Genomic DNA, 20801 nt, shown 5'->3' on the forward strand with positions numbered 1-20801 from the left:
GATATCTGTGTAGTCTAGACCAAGTCTGTGCTCTCAAACACTGTGCTATCTGCTTGATAGAACAGTTTTAAAATGAAGAGAGAAACATGGGCAGTTCATGCTTTATTAGCATGTTATCACACCTAAGAGTTTAGGAATCCATGCATTTATACAGAACATCCAGGTGAGCATGGTGGTGAAGAACTTAGACTTTAGAATTCTTTAAAACTTACTTCCGGAATTTGGTCTCCTTTTAAATCGCTATAAGAAATAGAATACATTGCTGACTCTCTCTTAGCCTTAGTTTTTTCATCTTTAGAAGTGGGAATAATAGTAGTACTTTTCTTGTGGATTTTTTTCCTCTGAGACATTATACTAAGCTATTTTAGTAGTATTTTCAAGACCTTGCAATTGTTTATGAAGAACCCATCTGTTTTACTGACTCACATATCAGACCTTGGACATTGTGTTGTTTTGATGACAGGTGTCGTTTGGGAAAGTCTCTGCTTACATTGTCAGTAAAGAAACTGGTTTTCCGCTCCATCCCTGTTATGTATTTTGTTTCAGGATATCTGAAATGGGTGTATTGGGAAACCTTACATAAATGTCTGATATTCCCCAAAACATGTATTAAACCTTCCAATATAATCAGAGTGATGCTCGTTTATTCATGTTTTAAACTTTGACAGTGATTCAACACCGACATATAAAAACCACTCAGAATATTTTGTCTAACACTTTTGCATACACTATGTATGCATTTTAATTTAATGTTTGTAACCTTATGTAGTAGACAATTTTATTTTCCTCATTCTACAGAGGAGAAAAATGGGGCTAATGAGCAGTTAAATGCTTGCAAATGTCTTATAGTAAGTAGCGGAGTTAGGTTTTGAGTATATGTCAGACTCGAGTCTGCATGCCTAACTATGATGATAAATCACCTCTCCTGAGTATTGAGGTCTTAAAATTATGTATTTAAAAGTAGAAGGGGAGACAGACTTATGGAAATCAGGCTAAAAATTGTGCAAAACAGGCCTCCCAAGGAACTAAAAGTAAAAAGTCACCAAGAATGGAGGCTGTTCTTGGTGCTGTGTCTTTCCCTGTGGTCACCTCTGTTGTCTTTCATTATTTTCTCTTTCTGCGTATTTATTGGCTTCCTCTGTTTGCCTTACCACCTAGACCGTCTCGACTACTCATAAAATGGTACATTCAACATCAGTGTGTTTATCACCCTAAAAGTCCAGAGCCATGGCCAAGTGGTCCAGTTTTTCATGATCTCAGTTATAATTTCCTGTGAGAAGAATCCTGCCATCCTGGCACAGACTCAGGGTTGTTCTCCTCTAGGTGAGGTGTCTGTCAATCCTTTGATCAGATAGCTGTGGTTGTGGATGATAGATTGAGAGGGGGTGACTAGACACACACAGGGATCTACACTAATGTTGGTGAGTATTTATTTGTCTGGGAGAAGGGTATGGCCTGAATACAGCCCCAGAATATGTCTATAATAACATATATCAGATTTTATTAAAGTGGTGTCATAAAAATAACAGCACAAATACAACATTTAAGTTACAGGTATGAGAAACTGAAATCAGTTTATTATAAAACTAACTTTCCCAAACTGGATATGTAAAGCATTAACTTTCAGTGGTACTGGAAGAGTTTATTTAAAAGAATTGTCTGAGTGAATCTTTTAAAAAGAATATTCAGTAGTCATTTATTTGCTGAGCACTCCCTTATGTACCTTGTCAATTTAGGATTCCCTGTAGTAGGTTTGCATATAATTGGGTGTATTTACCAGGGAATTCTACATTATTTGCCATACATTATTTGAAGACTCACTTCGTTGAATTTCAGATCCTATTTTCAGATTTCTCAATTCATGAATTCCAAATAAGAAGTATTTGTCTTTTGACAAATGAATACAAAGAAGAAGTATTTGTCTTTTGTGTATGCATTTTCAGTTATTGGTGACTGTTTTAAAATTTCTCTAGTTACCCTACTTCATTGCGAAAATGAGGAGGGGTTTCTAATAAAGCTTTTGAAAAGTCTGAACAGTCAGAATTATATGCTTTTTTCTTTAGGATACTGGGAAAAGGTTCCATAGAACCTGATGATTTTTAGTGTGTTTGGTTCATTTAAACATTTTCCAAACAAAAATATTTCTAATTATACTGGTTTCTAGTCACATTCTGTGATCAGCATGTTGAAGATCTGTAAGATACAGAATATAATTTTATTTCATGTGGTTTGTTACGAGTTATTGTGATATCCTGGAGTCATACTTCTGTTTTAAAACAGAAATATTTTTAGATGGTAATTCCAGGGAAAATACAACTCATTGTATTTATTCAATTTTCACCCACCTTTCTTAGGAATAGATAGTTCTTTTATACCAAATGAGCTATAGGTATCTTCAAAAGCTTTAAAAAATTAAAAAAATCTTTTATTTTGTTAAGTATGTTTGACATATATCCATAAGCTCATTCTGGCTTTTCTAAAATAGTTAAGTGGCTAGAATACCACATCTAGTCATGTGGAAATTTGCTTATTTTCTGAAATATATTGATCCTGAAATCACAGAACTGCACGTTTAGATTGTTTGTGTTCATGTAATAAAGATAATTTTTTAGGACATTGTCTTTAATATATATTACATAAATGAAACAGTTGCCATTTGTTCCAACTGATTGGACTATTTCCAAGACAAATTTCCTCCCCGCTGTGTCCATCATTATGATTTTCAGTCTAGAATTTCTTTCCAGCTCTTGGACCTTTTCCAAGATGGAGACAATTTCTGAGCATCTCTTTGGTAGTCTCTACTGGATTTTGAAGGTGTCAGTCAAGAAGAGTTGGATGACAGGAGGACTTGGAGCATTCAGGCAGGCCCCCTTAAATATAACTTAAGGCAGCATTTAGTAAAAAGGAATAAGGCACTATTTAGAGCAGACAACAGATTACATAGATTTTTTTAGTTTAGTACTTTTCAAACTTTTGATGACGAAGGACCAGATTTTTAATTTCCAGTATATATGTACAGGGTGGACAAGGTGAACATATTTATCATATGCTTGGCCCAGATGCTGTGGAAGTGTTTTCTAATTGCCATAATGCTGACACTACTCTGCTGAATGACCACATGTTCAACAGTGTTGTTGATCCTAGAGCATTGTTTCTTTATTTTGCTCCCAAGGTTGTTGAGCCTCAGAAAAGTTAAATGATTTGCTCAATATTATACAGTTGTTAAAATTTTCTTTTTTAGTTTCAGTAGAGAGCAACTCTACTCAGGCAGAATTTGGTGTTTTGTCTGAAGGTGATGTTCATTGCCAGTGTAAAAGTCAGAAAAATATGCCTCTGGCATTTGTAGCTGTAGGGGAATTTTCAGTTTCTGCATTGTGGACTTCTGAAATCTTTTACGTGATCTATAGTTTTGGAACAATAGAAAAAAAAGATACCACATAAAATAACGAAACAAGAAAAATAAAAAATATTGAGGTAGAAAAAGCATAAACAATTTAAAAACTATTAGTTTCACATAATTAGAGTAATGGGTACATATATGAGGAAAGTATCAATAGATAAGGCCTAAAAGATTCTCAGAGATAAGATTAATAAGTGGTATTAAGCCATAAAATGGAGTTTGCTTTTTATTGTTAGACAATGGGAAACGGTTTAAAAAGTAATATAGAACAGGTTAGTTTTTAGCAAAAATAATTTTAATGCCTTTTTTTTTTTTTTTTTAAGAGACAGATTCTTGCCTTGTTGCCCAGGTTGGAGTGCAGTGGTGCAATCACAGCTCACTGCAGCCTCAAACTCCTGTGCTCAAGCAATTCTCCTGCCTCAGCCTATCTCTCTATATATTTTAAAGTAAGATTAATAGAAGGTATACTTCAGTTTTGTAAAGTATACTTTAGCTCTAAACACCATAATCAAATCTTTGAATTAAAAGTAGTAGCTTAAAAAAGGCAGAAGAACATAGAAATATGATGCAGTAATTGAGAAGATTATTATTTATTATGTTTTGAAACATCTCTGTCACCAAGTATTTGGTAAAAATGAATGCAGTGATGTTGAGGCAGTATATTATGCTGTTGAATATAACCAAATGGCTTGTGTTGGAATTTCAGCTCTGATATTCATTATTTTTTCAACCTTGGGCAAATTACTTAGCCTCTTTGGGCCTTGGTTTCTCATCTATTGAATGAAGATAAATAATACTTTCCTTATAGGACTGTTGTAAATGACTTTCTCTGTATGGACAGATATACAGTGGTCCCTTGGTGTCTGTGGGGGATTAGTTTCAGGACTCCCTCTTCCCCGCGGATACCAAAATTCATGGATACTCAAATCCCTTATATAAAAATGATACAGCATTTGGGTATAACCTAGACATCCTCCCATATACTTTAAATTGTCTCTAGATTACTTATAGTACTTAATACAGTGTAAATGCTATGTAAATAGTTGTTGTATTATATTGTTTAGGGAATAATGATTTTTAAAACTCTGTACATGTTCAGTACAGACACAGCCATCCATTTTCCTCCAAATATTCTCAGTCCCACGAATACTGAACCCACAGATAAGGCGGGGGTGACTGTATACACCTATTTGTTATATAACTTAGAATAATACCTGGTAAATAATAAACATTGAATAAGCACTTCTTCTGCTGTTGCTGGTGGTGGTGGCGTTATGATTAGTAGCAGAAGACATTTCATTAAATACATTTTACAAACATGTAAGAGTAATGTGACTACAATACCAAAAATTTACCAGTTACTGTTTGAAAATACTTACCCACTGGATATCAGATTTTATCTTTTTCTCCAGTTATCAAGACTAACGTAATGAATTTATATTTAACTTAGTGTTTTCTTTTCTATAGTTCATCAGAGAAGATATGAAATATAAAGATGCTACTAATAAACACAGCCATCTGCACAGAGAAGATAAACATATAACGATTGAGGATTTATGGAAACGATGGAAAACATCAGAAGGTAAGACTGCCTTCGTGATCTGGCTCCCTCCTCTTCTGCACATCTAGCCTGCTTAGTTGTTCTTAACTCATAGTATGCTTTTACCAAAAAAATCAAAATAACATTTCTGTGAGGATATTTATATTTTAGTAAATAATTTTCCCTTCTTGTTTTTGAAAGATGATTTTTATCTTTCTGAGAGTCATTAAGCATCAGGCTGTTCTCATATAATTATAGTAGAATAAATAAGATAATGCATGTCTGAGAGCCTAAAGTTGTAAAGCATTATTTCAGCTATTACATGACATTATTATAAAAGGTTTAGCAAATAAACATATGGAAACACAAAGTTTTCCTTTTAGTTGTGGAGAATAGTTCCTAATGTTTTTAGGAGTCTATTACTGTTAAGGTTTTTCTTAAGTAAATCCTTTATGATGTCTTGTAATAGTTGTATGATAAAATTGGTATTTTGTTCCCTTTTCTGCTGTTAAGTTCTCAAGCTGTATTATGGACAGTAATTGTTTAGTACAGGAAAAGTCTGTGATCTAAAAATCTCAACTTGGTTCCTAATACTAGGAAGTTACTAAAATTAAAAAAATTTTACAAGCCCACTAAACTTACATTTTGTTTTCAGTAACTCAACTAAAATTCCTTCTTTCTAATGCTTCTGTTCTTTCATGAAAGTCAGCAATTATATTGTAAGCGTATATTTTTCTCTGAAAAATTAAATGAAATTAAAGGGACAGATTACCAATTAAGAGTGTAAAGAAATAATAAAGTTTACTTGAGTCATTATGATAACATTTAGAAGCGGGAAAATAAAGAAAACTGTCCCACCAATGCTCAGTATTTTTCTCAGTGTAGAAGATGGTAGATAGCTTGCTTCCATGTGTTTCTGCTGAAATACACTTGGGTTGGGGGAAGAAAGAAGAAAACAATTATGGGGGAAGAAAGAAGAAAACAATTATGGACTTAAAAGAAAAATATATAGACTTTAAAAAAACCTCTCCATTTCTTTTCCCTACACCATTTTAAAATAACATGAGCTTGGATAGGAATAGAAATAAACAAATATCAGTTTCATGAGGAAAAGTGAAAATGGTGGGGAACTCAGCAACAAACTTACTTTATTGACACGATATAGCTCAGCAATCCATAGATACTTATAAGGGAGGTGGAGATCCATTACAAGGTCTATTGCTATTAGTATTTTTTAAGGATTAAAATATGTAATACATTGATTGGAACCCACTTGACTATGTTTGAATGAAGAAAAAAATATTTGACCACTTAGGTCTTGTACTACCTTTGTTCAGCCACCATCATCTCTTGCCTGGATAATTGTGACAGCCTAATTCATCTCCCTGTGTTTGTGCTCTGCTGTAGTCTCTTCTTCACCTAGCAGAGTACTCTAAAATGTAAATTAGATCTGCTCATTACTCTGTAGCGGCTCAGAGTAATAGTCCAAATCTTTACAAAGACCCGTAAGCCTCTATGTGTTCTGCCTTCTATTTCCACCTCTCTCTCATCTCTTATCTCTTCTATTCCATGCATCTCTCCTGCTCACTGTGCTCCATTCATTCTGGACCTGTGGCTATTCCACAAATGCAGGAATGCGCACGTCCTCATGGCTAACTCCATTACCTCCTTTGTTAAAGTCTTTATCAATCAATGGCTGTGGTCTCAGTGAAACCACTCTGGCCACCCCGTTTAACATTGCTATCCTCCCCTTTTACTCATCTTTTTTTTTTTTCTGGTGCTCTTGATCTTTCTTACTCAGCTTCACACTTTCCTTTTCCCCATCATATATCACCTTCTAAGATACTATATAATTGACTTATTATATATATCTCCCTTTGCCTCACCTCCGAGAATGTAAGTGTTATAGAGCAGGGGAACGTTGTATGTTTTGTTTATTAATGTATCCTAAATAAAGAGGACTCTATTCTTAAACTCCTTTTTGTTTTCCCACCCTAGTGACTTTGATGAGATCTTTTGTGATCTATGAGAATGTTTGTTTACTTGATTTTTTTTTTTTAAGCTAAGGCCTTTTCAAGTTGAATGACCTCTTAAACCTCTTTTTCCCTAGGCTTTCACCTTAATCTGAGATCTAACCATTATGATAATGAGGGATTTCCCCAGTTCAAACAGTTGGCCTAAGTTATCTCCTCTCTGCTTCCTTTTCTCTAAGCCCCAGTTGGCTATATAACCTTACAGAGCCTGGCAGAAGTAGTCTCAGGATTCCTAGTAATGCAGCTGTATGGGATGAAAGAGAGAGGAGTCAAGTGGTAATAAACTTGCACTAGAAGCTTTATAATGACCTAATTGATTTTTCTCAACCCATGTCAGACTCTGTTTATTAAAGGGGTCATGTAAGGGTGGGGTATTATTGCCAGAGCACTGGTTTTTAAAACATTCAGGCTCCAGGAGGAGTCCCAGAGACGGGGCATGTTGAGTGTGTCGGGTTCTGCTTTTATCTGTTATATTTTGTTTCTGTTGAAAATTTCTCTGGAGAAACGAAAAGTAGTTCTGAAAAAGTTTGAAAACTGCTGAAGTAGAGATTAGAATGTACCCCTAACAATAACATGTAATTCAAGATTGTTTACTTGAATATATACAAAAATGTGTGTGTGTGTGTATATGTGTATTTATACACAAAGTGTGTAGGTTTGTGTGTGTGTGTATATATATATAAAAAACACGCACTCACTCACATACATATACATGCAAATATATACATTCATTCTTTGCTCATCATTGTTGTGTCTTCCATGCCTAGCACAGTGCATTCACTTTGTATTCAGTAGTGAATATTCACTTTGATACTCAGTAAATAATTGTTGAGTGAATGAAAGTGTAATGCCTGATGAGTATTGGATGCTTAGTAATTTAGTTGGTCAAATGTTTTGAGTACAGGCATTTCCGTTATTAGACATTATGTGCATTTCTTAAAAACTTACGTTTTTTAAAATTGTGAACTTAAAAATGACAGTTTATGGGAAAAATGGGACTGAAGGAGATTACTCAAAACCTATACAACTTACTAGCCATGGTATTAACAGTATTAATAAAAATACTAGTACAGGCCAGGCACAGTGGCTCATGCCTGTAATCCCAGCACTTTGGGAGGCCGAGGCAAGCACACCACCTAAGGTCAGGAGTTCAAGACCAGCCTGGCCAACATGGCAAAACCCTGTCTCTACTAAAAATACAAAAATTAACCAGGCTTGGTGGCGCACTCCTGTCATCCAGCTATTAGGGAGGCTTAGGCAGCAGAATCACTTGAACCTGGGAGTGCGCTACTGCACTCCGTCTCAAAAAAAAACAAAATACTTGTGCCGCTAAAAAGAATTTCAAATTCCTAATCAATACATACTATATAGTAGATATAGGAATTTACATTAAAAAACAATGAAGATAACTTTATAGAAGGATGGATGGGGGGTTCTAGTAGAATTGAGGTTGCTAAAAAATGAAGACAAGGGCAAAGTGCATGAAAATGAGAACCGAGCAACAAGCATTTCCAAGACAGAGGCTCTGCCCAAATTTAGCAAAGATGAAGAAGGAGGGTAAGTGGAAGCTCCTGTTTGTAGCTTGCTGTATTGGCAGTTAGTGTACCTTGCATCCATTTGATATTACTTGGCGATGTGAAATGATACCATGTTTGGAAAAGTCACATATGAAATGATGTGACTTTTGCATTGACGTGACCCCTAATTACTAGTGGCACATAAAGTAATTCATGTTACAACAGCACATGCAGCAAAATAGACTGTATCTATTAGGTGCTAAACAAGCATTGCATTGGATCCTGGGGATTAATGATGAGTTAAACATGGATCTGGGATATACAGAGCAAATTGCTGAGTAGGAAAGACAAAGAAAACAAGTAAATTACACTATAAGGTGATAAGTACAATAATAGAAGTAAGTTTAGGGTATGGAGGTAGCTCACTGGAGGGAGTGATTAGCTCACTATTATACACAGAAGGTGGTGTTTGGGTTGACCCAGGAGTTCTAGAAGGAGACAAGAAGTAGAACATAAATAGTATCTCCCCCATGTCATCTTTTTTTTTCTTGAAATAGACAAGGTTTTGCTCTGTCACCCAGGCCGGAGTGCAGTGGTGTGATCATACCTCACTGCAGCCTCAAATTCCTGGGCTCAAGTGAGCCACTGGAGTAGTTGAGACTATGGGCGTACACTGCCACAACTGGCTTATTTTTTATTTTTTGTTGGGACGGGATCTTACTGTGTTGCCCAGTCTTGTCTCCAGCTCCTGGCCTCAAGCAGTCCTCCTGTCTTGGCTTCCTAAAGCACTAGGATTACAGGTGGGAGTCACCACACCCAGCCTCCTTCTTTAGTTACCTGAAAATTTGCTAGAAGTGAAAGTGGAGGTGGCATGCTATAGAAAGTATGTAGGCTTTCAAACTATACAGCTTTAAATTCTGGCTCTTCTATTTATGAACAGTGAGGCATTGGACAGATTTTGAAAATTCACTTATAAAATGTAATTCTTGTGTGACATAAATCAGTAATGTAGTAAAAGTACCTGACATAATTTATGGCAACACCTGTTAGGCACTTAGTAAAGGTTGATTCTCTCATTCAGTAATAATGCGAAATAAACTAAAAAGTTCAGCCATATTCAAAGTTTTATACTGTTTTTGACTTAGTCTCACAATATTTATTGATAAAATGAACAGACTAAGCTATATATGTACCATCATTGTGTGCAAACTCTGGACAGTGAAATGTACCCAAGATCTTTCTGGAATTTTGTCAACTGCGGAAAAGTAAAATTGTTTTATGCAGAAGTTGATCCTGACCTCAAATAGAATTTCAGCAGTGACTTTAATGCAGTGTGTGTGTGTGTGTGTGTGTGTGTGTGTGTGTGTCTGTGTGTAGAGAGAATGCTTGGTCAAGTTGCACATGGCAGCTGTCTAATGCAAATGAAAGCCATTTAAAAACTAGTGTTACATTTCAGATAGATTTTGATAAACTGGATACGTTGTGAGAATTACTGAATGTATTTAAATAGTAGCCAGATACCTAATGCAGGAAAATGTAGATAGAAAATTATTGGTTATATACAAGATTTAGAGACTATAGTAGATAAAAAACTGATTAAGTAAGACACTGTTTTTAAAATGAAAACTCACTGGGTTAGTTATAACATGTGACAACCATGAGGTAATCTTTCCATCCTGTTCAGCACAAGTCTTAACCTACCTAAGGTCACTGTTTAATTTTGGGCTTTACAAATTGAATAGACATTTGGAAATTTAGGATAATGTTTATTTATTTAAGGATTAAAAATTTAAAGCAACTGAAATAGTCTGAGAGAAGAAAGATACAGGCACTTAATAATGGTTATTTTCAAGTGTACCTAAAGGCTAGCCAGAGACTAAATGACCAAGAGTATTTTCTTTTTGTTTAGGACAGCAAAAATATAAATATTTTATAAAAGGAAATATAAAGAAAAAAAATTTCTGACCATTGATATAAAATTCCTAAAAGTAAGGGAAGTTATAAATATTTTAAAAATATATAGAACCTTTATATCCATAAGATTTTTCTTGGGGGTATGAAAGTATAAAGGGATTTTTAAATGTTGATAAAATCCACCAGCTCTTTAAAGTTTATGATGTTGGTTGCAGTGAGACTAGAATAAAAAAACTGTAAATAGAAAAGTGTGTATTGTTTAGCATTATCAGAAGAGGAACTTAAAACGTAAGCCTTGCAGATAATAAGGTAGTGTTATCTTTGTGGCATCCATCAACAAAATATTTATTTGTATATTTACAATATACATCACACTCATTAGTAGAAAATAAGGAAGTATGAGAGACGACCTTTCTCCTCCAGGAGCTTAACAATGTTTTGCATGTATGCAGATGAAATGTTAAATAGCAACTCAAGAAGGTTTGATTAAATACTATATAAATGACACGATTGTAGGAATCTAAGAGAATCGACAGATTTATTACAGGGAAGGCTTCATTAGGGAGATGGCTCTTCAACAAGACTTTGAAAGATAAAATTTTCATAGAAATAAGAGAGGGATATACAAGTTAGCACATTAAAATGAGTCCAGCTGTAAATGCTAAATCCTTCAAATAAGCATAATTTACACAAGAGATAATACATTTTTAGTGTATGTGAGATAATAATAAACACTTTTAAAATTTTGTCTTTTGCTCTTACCATGTAGTGCGTAACCATCTCGTGTCTTAGTTCTGTCATCTGTTAAATGGGAGTAAAAGTTGTCTACCACATAGTAAGTGATGAACAGATATCTATTACTACTGTTTTTGGAAGGTAAATCTGACCATGGCACATTTATGGGATATTGCAAACTCATATTGCTGGAAGAGGCAGCTGAGTTGGAGAATACTGGGAGATTGGGTCAGAGAAGGAGGCCAGACTGTAGTGAGTCTCTGTGTAAATCTGATGAGCAGCTCCAAGAGTGGCAAGTATGATTCCACTCATATCCCAGTGCTTACCAATCCATAGTGATTCGCTGGAGCACTGTATTAAGGAAGCTTGGTCTGTATCTGTCTTGATAGCAAAAAAGGATATTATTTTAGCAATTATCTATTAGCAATATTTACTGTGTGGGAGGTGATAGTGTATTTTAGCATTTTATCATCATTGCACTAAATATTAAGAGCTACTATAGCTTCTTGCTTTAGAAGGCCTGGTAATGAAGAAGAGTTATAAAAAGACAAATTCACTATTGGCAGGAACATTAGCATTGAGTTGAATATAATGTGGCTTTGAGTGGGAAGAATGAAACATGAATTCTGAGCAGTGTTTTAAAGGAAGATTTGGGTTAATTTTTCCCCTGTGTTTAGAATGAATTCCAGTTTTTTTCTCCCTGTGATTTTTGGATCCACTGGGCTTGGAGGGGGGGTTTATTTAACTGATTCATACAGGAAAAATTTTCTAGTAAATGCTTATTATGAGAAAGCCCTTGTCCTAGGTACAAAAGATACACAGATGAAGAATGTGTTCTCTGTCCTCCACCCGTCTACAGTGTGTTGGAGAAAGATCTTTTAACAAGTAATTAAGGGATGTGCGGTGATCTGTAACTGAGATTATGTAGAAGGCACTGTGGGATAATAAAAGGAAAAGCATGTCCATCCACCTACAGAAGTTAAGTGAAGCCAGATGAGCTGCATTAAGGAACATTTACTTTTCATCTCTTGTCACTCCTTCAGTGAGAGACACTGTGCTAGATTAATAGCTAGGAGGATATTTGTACTTAATGTAACGCATTGAAAAAACACAAGGCTGTTAATATGCTACAAATACCTGTGCTATTTTAGTAAATCAGGTTTTAACACTTTTCCACTTTCCTACAGTGCTTTTAGCTTTAGGAGAAGCTCTTGTTATAGCCACAGTGGAGGGGTTGAGTTTTCATTGTTCACAGAAAGCACCTTATGCAAGGGAAGGTCCATTCTTGAGGTAGAGTGTAGTTTCAGAGTAACAGATGTCATCATTTCTACCACTAACAAAAGGTCTTTAATAGTCCAAGTTTCTTCTGTGAAGAGAATAGGTGACACCAGTATGTTACTCATTCACTCTGTCAACCAACATTTAAGGGAGTTTAACATGGGTTTGCTAGAAAAATAGTGTCTTTCTTGATTAATTTACAAATTTGGCAAACATTGTTTTGTATTAATCATTAGTTATAATTGATTTTTGTACTTCATACAGAGTTTGCCCCCTTTTCCCTTTATTATCAAATAACTTTCTTTTATAAAATTATCCAAATGAGTTCAGAGCACTCACAGTAAGTTGCTGATTGGTCTTAATCATGATCTTATGTTAGCATTTTAGTGTCTCTATTCCCTTCACTTCAAATCTACCCATCAGGGCTGTTTTGGTTTTATTAATTTTCTTCTTTTTCTCTTTCTCTTTCTGTTTTATTATTCTCAGTTCTTCCTCTTTCACTTAAGTACACTTTCATTTTAGAGATTTTGGAACATTGCATATGCTGATTTGCTGGGATTAATTCTGTCTTTTTAGTTTGTGGAAGATACTTTGAGACAATCCTGCCTTCTTTACGTAGATTGTTCTTGGTTTTATTCTGAAATAGAGACCCCCTCTCAGAAGAAGATGCAGAGACCAACTGCCTATTACGTCTCCCTGTCCTGTAGAAAACTTGACAATTCTATTCTGTAGGAACACGTGAAATAAGTGTTTTGAGCCTCGTTTTGTCTCACATAACAAGTTTTCCAGCATATAATTCAACATATGAAGCTTTTCTAATGATTTAAGGAGGTACTATTCTAAGATTGGTTGTGAGTTTGCCTTATTATGGTTTTCTATACACCTGAATTATTCTACATTTCTCCTCTGCTATGTTCACAGACTCAAGGGATACCTCAAGGTTGGAGTACAGTAACAGAACCTTCTGCAGAAGGTAAAAATGAGGGCTGTCCACTTTTCACTGTGACGGACTATCTAGAAAACAGTAGCCTTTTTTGGACATCATATTGTCCTTTCTACCCTTTTCCTAGTAGTTGGAAATCAGTTGCATATGAATGTGTGTTACATTTTCCTTTATCCATCTTTGTTTTGGGAAAGAGGTGGGAAGGAGGGACTCAGGAAATAGTTTTAGATTTTGAAATGTGTGTTATTGCAGGAGAGTCACTATATTATATTCTACTTTATATAGAACAAATATTTTATTTGCTGCTTTTGAATAAAGGACTTGTTTGTTGAGAATGACATTGTCTTCAAAGATGGTCAGTTAATTTTTGTTTCTTTCTCAGACAAGTCTTATGCTTACTTAAGTCTTTTCCCCCCATTTAACTGAATGTTACTTAGCATTTTAGTAGTGACTGTAATAGAAATAATGTAAATTACAAATATTAATACAGTGAAAACTAAAACTTTCCGAGGTATTAGCCAGCCTTTTGAATTTGAATATGACCTTTGCTCTTTCTAAAAATTCTAAACATTTCTATGATTCTGATATGTATATTTATGTATATATTACATATATAAATGTATAGCTCAGAGGAAATGAATGATAAAAAATAGAATAAATCACTTAGCATGTTTTTATATCTTATAATTAAAAACCATTTCACTCTCTGGATGGTTACTCTGCATAGAATAGAACAAATAAAGCTTATATCTTTCTATCTTTCTCATCTCGTCTGGTTTTATATTTTAAAGATAAGAACCTCTTCAATAAAAGGTCCTCAGTAAGCATTCTTCTAACCCTTGGATAATCTTCTGTTTTTCCCTCTCTTTGCATCAACATTAATTCTTTCAGGATGTTGAAAATAATAGACCATTTAGATAGTTTTGATTTCAGTGTTTTAATCAGATAATTACTTAATAGTTTGAAATTAAGAATCTAGATCAGTTTGACAAAATGAAACAGAATGGCAGTTTTCATAGAGGGAAATTTATCGTTTTTATTTCCAGCAACTTTTCTTACCAAGTAATCAGCTAAAAAAAATGCAAAACAGGTGTTTATCACTAGGAGATTATAGTTGCATAAGGGCAATGTTCTAAAAGCAAACAAAGAGATTTGTGATTCACTCACGTAAAGGTATAATAATTCAAGTCATATAAATTGAGAGTTCACTAAAAGAAGGAAAGGGAGAGAGTAGCCTTGGGGAAGACTGGCATTAAGGCAAAGACAAAGAATTGATTAATGAAATCAGTAATGGCCATCAGAAACATGGAGGGAGAATCAGGAAGGCACAGTGTCATCAGCATCTAGAAAGGGGAGTGTTTTCAGGAAGGGATAGACGGTAATATAGTAGGGTGCATAGACTTGGCATATTGCAAAGTGTCTGCCAAGAGTCCTCCCGAATAATTTTTCATTTAGGTCTCAGTAATAAGAATGGATGTACTGCTGAGCAGACATTTTGTGTTTATATTGTGAATCCTGTGACTGATTTTGCTTCCTTCTTTGTCTGCCTTTTGTAACTGTTATTAAGGATCTCATATATTTTGTAAGTGCCTTTACCTCAGCTTCATTTTATCTTCCTGGTCCAGTGACATCTTTCATCTTTTATTCTCTTTGCATTGTATGCATCTTCGTAAGTGATTTCTTTTCTCCCCTTTCCTCCTCCCCCTCCCCTCTCCTCCAACAGTGGGGGTTAGAGAGAGGAAAGATGAAAAGTGGCTAGTAGCTTGACACAGAGAAATATGATATATGTGAAAAAACCCATTAGATTTGGCAAGAATGAAATCATTATTAACAGGCAGGAAGATCAGTAGTTTGAGACTAGCCTGGCCGACAAAGTGAGACCCCATCTCAGCAAAAAATAAAAAAAATTAGCCAGGCTTGGTAGTATGCACCTGTGGTCCCTGCTACACAGGAGGCTGAGGCAGGAGGATCGCGTGTACTCAGGAGGTCAAGGCTGCAGTGAGCCATGTTTGTGCCACTGCACTACAGCCTGGATGACAGACTGAGACCCTGTATCAAAAAAAAATCATTAACCTTCAGGAAATTTAAATATTGGTATGGGGAATGGAGTGACACACATGCACACTCACACACACACTCAAATCTTGAGCAAGATTTAAGTGGAAGCAACCCAAGTGTCCATTGACGAATGAATGGATAAGCAAAATGTGGAATATGCATACAATGGAATAGTAAGAAAATTCTGACATATGCACAACATGGATAAACCTTGAGAACATTATGCTAAGTGAAAAAAGCCAGTCATGTAAAAAATATTGCGAGATTCCACTTCCGTGAGGTACTTAGAGTAGTCAGAATCATAGAGACAGAAAGTAGAATGTTGGTTGCTAGGGTCTGTGGGGAGGAGAGAACAGGGAGTTGTTGAATGGATACAGAATTTCAGTTTTGTGTAATAAGATGAAAAGAGTTCTGGAGATGGATTGTGATGATGGTTGCACAACAGTATGAATATACTTCATACCACTGAATTGTATACTTAAAATTGGTTAGGATGGTAAATTTTATGTTATGGATATTTCACCACAATGAAAGGATTTAAGAGAATGAGTATGTACAAAGTAGAAACAGTGGGTGACCCCCTATTTAAGGAATAGGCAAGAAAATGGAGGGAAATGTAATGGTAGTTTTAAATGGGTAGTCTGATCAAATAGAAGGTTTTCTTAAGAACTGGTAGATCTGGGCTGCTTAAAAGACAAAAGGGAAGCACTGGACTGATATTTTTAAAGTTGAACGTTAAAAAATAATTCAGCAATTACTTTTTGAACACCTACTATGTGTTAGCGGTAGTCTTATTATATATTTTGTTTTATGTCAGCCTTATTACATATTTTGTTTCATGTCAGCTTTCTTTTTCTTCATGGATAATTGTGTCAGTTTATGGATTGAAAAGATTTTGTTAGGCTAATAAGAAAATAATGTAAGCTCAGACAGGCAAGAAACTTGTTGACAGAATAATTCTCCATTGCTGGATGGCAGTGACTCACAGGCATATCACTAACAATTTTTAAATCCTTCTTAGAATTCATTTTCTGTGATGAATTTGAGTGACAATCCTTGTTGAACAATGTCTTGAGCTTTGTGGAAGGGGATGGAGGCGGGATGGGGAAAGTGGCAATGGAGGGGCAAGTAATTAGAGAAGGGAGGCCCAAGAGATTCCTTAACTTTTAAATTGGCTTATGCATTTGTTTAGTTTCTGACTTATATATTGTAAGCATATAGAATTCTAACATCATTATTTTCCCTGTTTTGACCAGTACCAAATATTTTGTGGGAGACTTTTAATGATAGTGCTACAGCTCTACTGCAATGAATAATAATAGGTTTCTGTGTGCTAGCTGCATTCCCACTGATCCAGAGCCTGTGACCTTAGCAAAGGTAAGCATATCCCAGATTGCAGTGTGAGATAGTTGAAGATTGATCTGCTTTGGTAGTTGTCTAAATTTCTCTCATCTGTTTTTAATGAGCATGCTCAACTGCATGAATCTGTTGATGACCTTAGACTGCATTATCTTTTAGATGTGTAAATTGGAAGCTTTTGAATGAGGGAAGGTGAAGTTTTAAGTTAGTGAATATATGCTTTAGGACTGTGTCTGGATTCTTTGAGTGGTTTTCAAGAATGCCCAAAAGAGTAATCACTCTAGATTCTAATGAAACTGCAGTATATTAAGTATGGGAGGCTGAATTTATGACAAAACTGAACGCTTAATAAATTCCTCTGCATAACTGATTGTTCAACACGCTTTGTTGAGTAGCTTGAAATTACAGTATAGTGTATCTTCTCTTTTATTACAGTTTCATTTTAAAATTTGAGCAGTTTGTCTAAGTCTTTTTTAAGTATATAAGTAATCTTTTTATTTAAAATAAATTATATTTTCCAAAATAAAAATAATGAGAAGACTAACATTGTCTTCCATTTTTGCAAACCTCTTCAATGTCTGACTTATTGGAGGGTAGTTAGATTCTCATAGCTGCATCTGTATCCAATCTGTTTTAGGATATTGTTTTGGTTTTAGTATATATATGTATTTTTTTTTATCATACTTTAAGTTCTAGGGTACACGTGCACAACGTGCAGGTTTGATACCTAGGTATAAGTGTGCCATGTTGGTTTGCTGCACCCATTAACTTATTTACATTAGGTATTTCTCCTAATGCTATCCCTCCCCCAGCCCCCTACCCCCTGACAGGCCGCTGTGTGTGATGTTCCCTGCCCTGTGTCCAAGTGATCTCATTGTTCAGTTCCCACCTATGAGTGAGAACATGCGGTGTTTGGTTTTCTGTCCTTGTGTTAGTGTACTGAGAATGATGGTTTCCAGCTGCATCCATGTCCCTGCAAAGGACATGAACTCATCCTTTTTTATGGCTGCATAGTATTCCATGGTGTATATGTGCCACATTTTCTTAATCCAGTCTATCACTGATGGACATTTGGGTTGGTTCCAAGTCTTTGCTATTGTGAATAGCGCCGCAATAAACACGTGTGCATGTGTCTTTATAGTAGCATGATTTATAATCCTTTGGGTGTATACCCAGTAATGGGATGGCTGGGTCAAATGGTAATTCTAGTTCTAGATCCTTGAGGAATCGCCACACTGTCTTCCACAATGGTTGAACTAATTTACACTCCCACCAACAGTGTAAAAGCGTTCCTATTTCTCCACATCCTCTCCAGCATCTGTTGTTTCCTGACTTTTTAATGATTGCCATTCTAATTGGCGTGAGATGGTATCTCATTGTGGTTTTGATTTGCATTTTTCTGATGACCAGTGATGATGAGCATTTTTTCATGTGTCTGTTGGCTGCATAGATATCTTCTTTTGAGAAGTGTCTATTCATATCCTTTGCCCACTTTTTGGTGGGGTTGTTTGCTTTTTTCTTGTAAATTTGTTTGAGTTCTTTGTAGATTCTGGATATTAGCCTTTTGTCACATGGCTAGATTGCAAAAATTTTCTCTCATTTTGTGGGTTACCTTTTCACTGTGATGGTAGTTTCTGTTGCCGTGCAGAAGCTCTTTAGTTTAATGAGATCCCATTTGTCAATTTTGGCTTTTGTTGCCATTGCTTTTGGTGTTTTGGTCATGAAGTCCTTGCCCATGCCTATATCCTGAATGGTATTGCCTAGGTTTTCTTCTAGGGTTTTTATGGTTTTAGGTCTAACATTTAATTCTTTAATCCATCTTGAATTAATTTTTGTATAAGGTGTAAGGAAGGGATCCAGTTTCAGCTTTCTACATATGGCCAGCCAGTTTTCCCAGCACCATTTATTAAATAGGGAATCCTTTCTCCATTTCTTGTTTTTGTCAGGTTTGTCAAAGATCAGATGGTTGTAGATGTGTGGTGTTATTTCTGAGGCCTCTGTTCTGTTCCATTGGTCTATATTACCTGCTTTGGTACCAGTACCCTGCTCTTTTGGCTACTGTAGCCTTGTAGTATAGTTTGAAGTCAGGTAGCGTGATGCCTCCAGCTTTGTTCTTTTGGCTTTGGATTGTCTTGGCAATGTGGGCTCTTTTTTGGTTCCATATGAACAGTAGTTCTTTCCAATTCTGTGAAGAAAGTCATTGGTAGCTTGATGGGGATAGCATTGAATCCATAAATTACCTTGGGCAGTATGGCCATTTTCATGATATTAATTCTTCTTATCCATGAGCATGGAATATTCTTCCATTTGTTTGTGTCCTCTTTTATTTCCTTGAGCAGTGATTTGTAGTTCTCCTTGAAGAGGTCCTTCACATCCCTTGTAAGTTGGATTCCTAGGTATTTTATTCTCTTTGAAGCAGTTGTGAATGGGAGTTCACTCATGATTTGGCTCTCTGTTTGTCTGTTATTGGTGTATAAGAATGCTTGTGATTTTTGCACATTGATTTTGTATCCTGACACTTTACTGAAGTTGCTTATCAGCATAAGGAGATTTGGGGCTGAGATGATGGGATTTTCTAAATATACAATCATGTCATCTACAAACAGGGACAATTTGACTTCCTCCTTTCCTAATTGAATACCCTTTCTTTCTTTCTCTTGCCTGATTACCCTGGCCAGAACTCCCAACACTATGTTGAATAGGAGTGGTGAGAGAGGGCATCCCCGTCTTGTGCTAGTTTTCAAAGGGAATAATTCCAGTTTTTGCCCCTTCAGTATGATATTGGCTGTGGGTTTGTCATAAATAGCTCTTATTATTTTGAGATACGTTCCATTAATACCTAGTTTGTTGAGAGTTTTTAGCACGAAGGGCTGTTGACGTTTTTGAAGGCCTTTTCTTCATCTATTGAGATAATCATGTCGTTTTTGTCTTTGGTTCTGTTTATATGCTGGATTACGTTTATTGATTTGCATATGTTGAACCAGCCTTACATCCGAGGGATGAAGCCAACTTGATTATGGTGGATAAGCTTTTTGATGTGCTGCTGGATTCTGTTTGCCAGTATTTTATTGAGGATTTTTGCATCAATGTTGATGAGGGATATTGGTCTAAAATTCTCTTTTTTTTGTTGTGTCTCTGCCAGGCTTTGGTATCAGGTTGATGCTGGCCTCATAAAATGAGTTAGGGAGGATTCCCTTTTCCTATTGATTGGAATAGTTTCAGAAGGAATGGTACCAGCTCCTCTTTGTACCTCTGGTAGAATTCGGCTGTGAATCCCTCTGGTCCTGGTCCTGGACTTCTTTTGGTTGGTAGGCTATTACTTATTGCCTCAATTTCAGAGCCTGTTATTGTTCCATTCAGAGATTCAACTTCTTCCTGGTTTAGTCTTGGGAGGGTGTATGTGTCTGGGAATTTATCCATTTCTTCTAGATTTTCTAGTTTATTTGCGTAGAGGTGTTTATAGTATTCTCTGATGGTAGTTTGTATTTCTGTGGGATCGGTGGTGATATCCCTTTATCATTTTTCATTGTGTCTATTTGATTCTTCTCTCTTTTCTTCTTTATTAATCTTGCTAGAGGCCTATCAATTTTATTGATCTTTTCAAAAAACCCGCTCCTGGATTCATTGATTTTTTGAAGGGTTTTTTGTGTCTGTCTCTTTCAGTTCTGCTCTGATCTTAGTTATTTCTTGCCTTCTGCTAGCTTTTGAATGTGTTTGCTCTTGCTTCTCTAGTTCTTTTAATTGTGATGTTAGGGTGTCGATTTTAGATCTTTCCTGCTTTCTCTTGTGGGCATTTAGTGCTATAAATTTCCTTCTACACACTACTTTAAATGTGTCCCAGACATCCTAGTATGTTGTATCTTTGTTCTCATTGGTTTCAAAGAACATCTTTATTTCTGCCTGCATTTCGTTATTTACCCAGTAGTCATTCAGGAGCAAGTTGTTCAGTTTCCATGTAGTTGTGCGGTTTTGAGTGAATTTCTTAATCCTGAGTTCTAATTTGATCGCACTGTGGTCTGAGAGA

At 35.7% G+C, this 20801-nt stretch overlaps 1 protein-coding gene across 3 annotated transcripts in view; it reads left to right on the plus strand.

Moving 5' to 3' along the window:
* The window catches only part of STIM2 (stromal interaction molecule 2), a 163278-nt gene that overhangs the window by 88937 nt on the left and 53540 nt on the right, over positions 1-20801 (plus strand). For all 3 annotated transcript variants that reach the window (XM_054553805.2, XM_054553804.2, XM_024246345.3), the window contains exon 3: positions 4868-4982. In XM_054553805.2, the coding sequence (XP_054409780.1) occupies positions 4868-4982 (115 nt within the window). The remainder of the gene's footprint in view (positions 1-4867; positions 4983-20801) is intronic.

This window comes from Pongo abelii, chromosome 3 (assembly GCF_028885655.2).
Source record: "Pongo abelii isolate AG06213 chromosome 3, NHGRI_mPonAbe1-v2.0_pri, whole genome shotgun sequence".
Lineage (NCBI taxonomy): Eukaryota > Metazoa > Chordata > Mammalia > Primates > Hominidae > Pongo > Pongo abelii.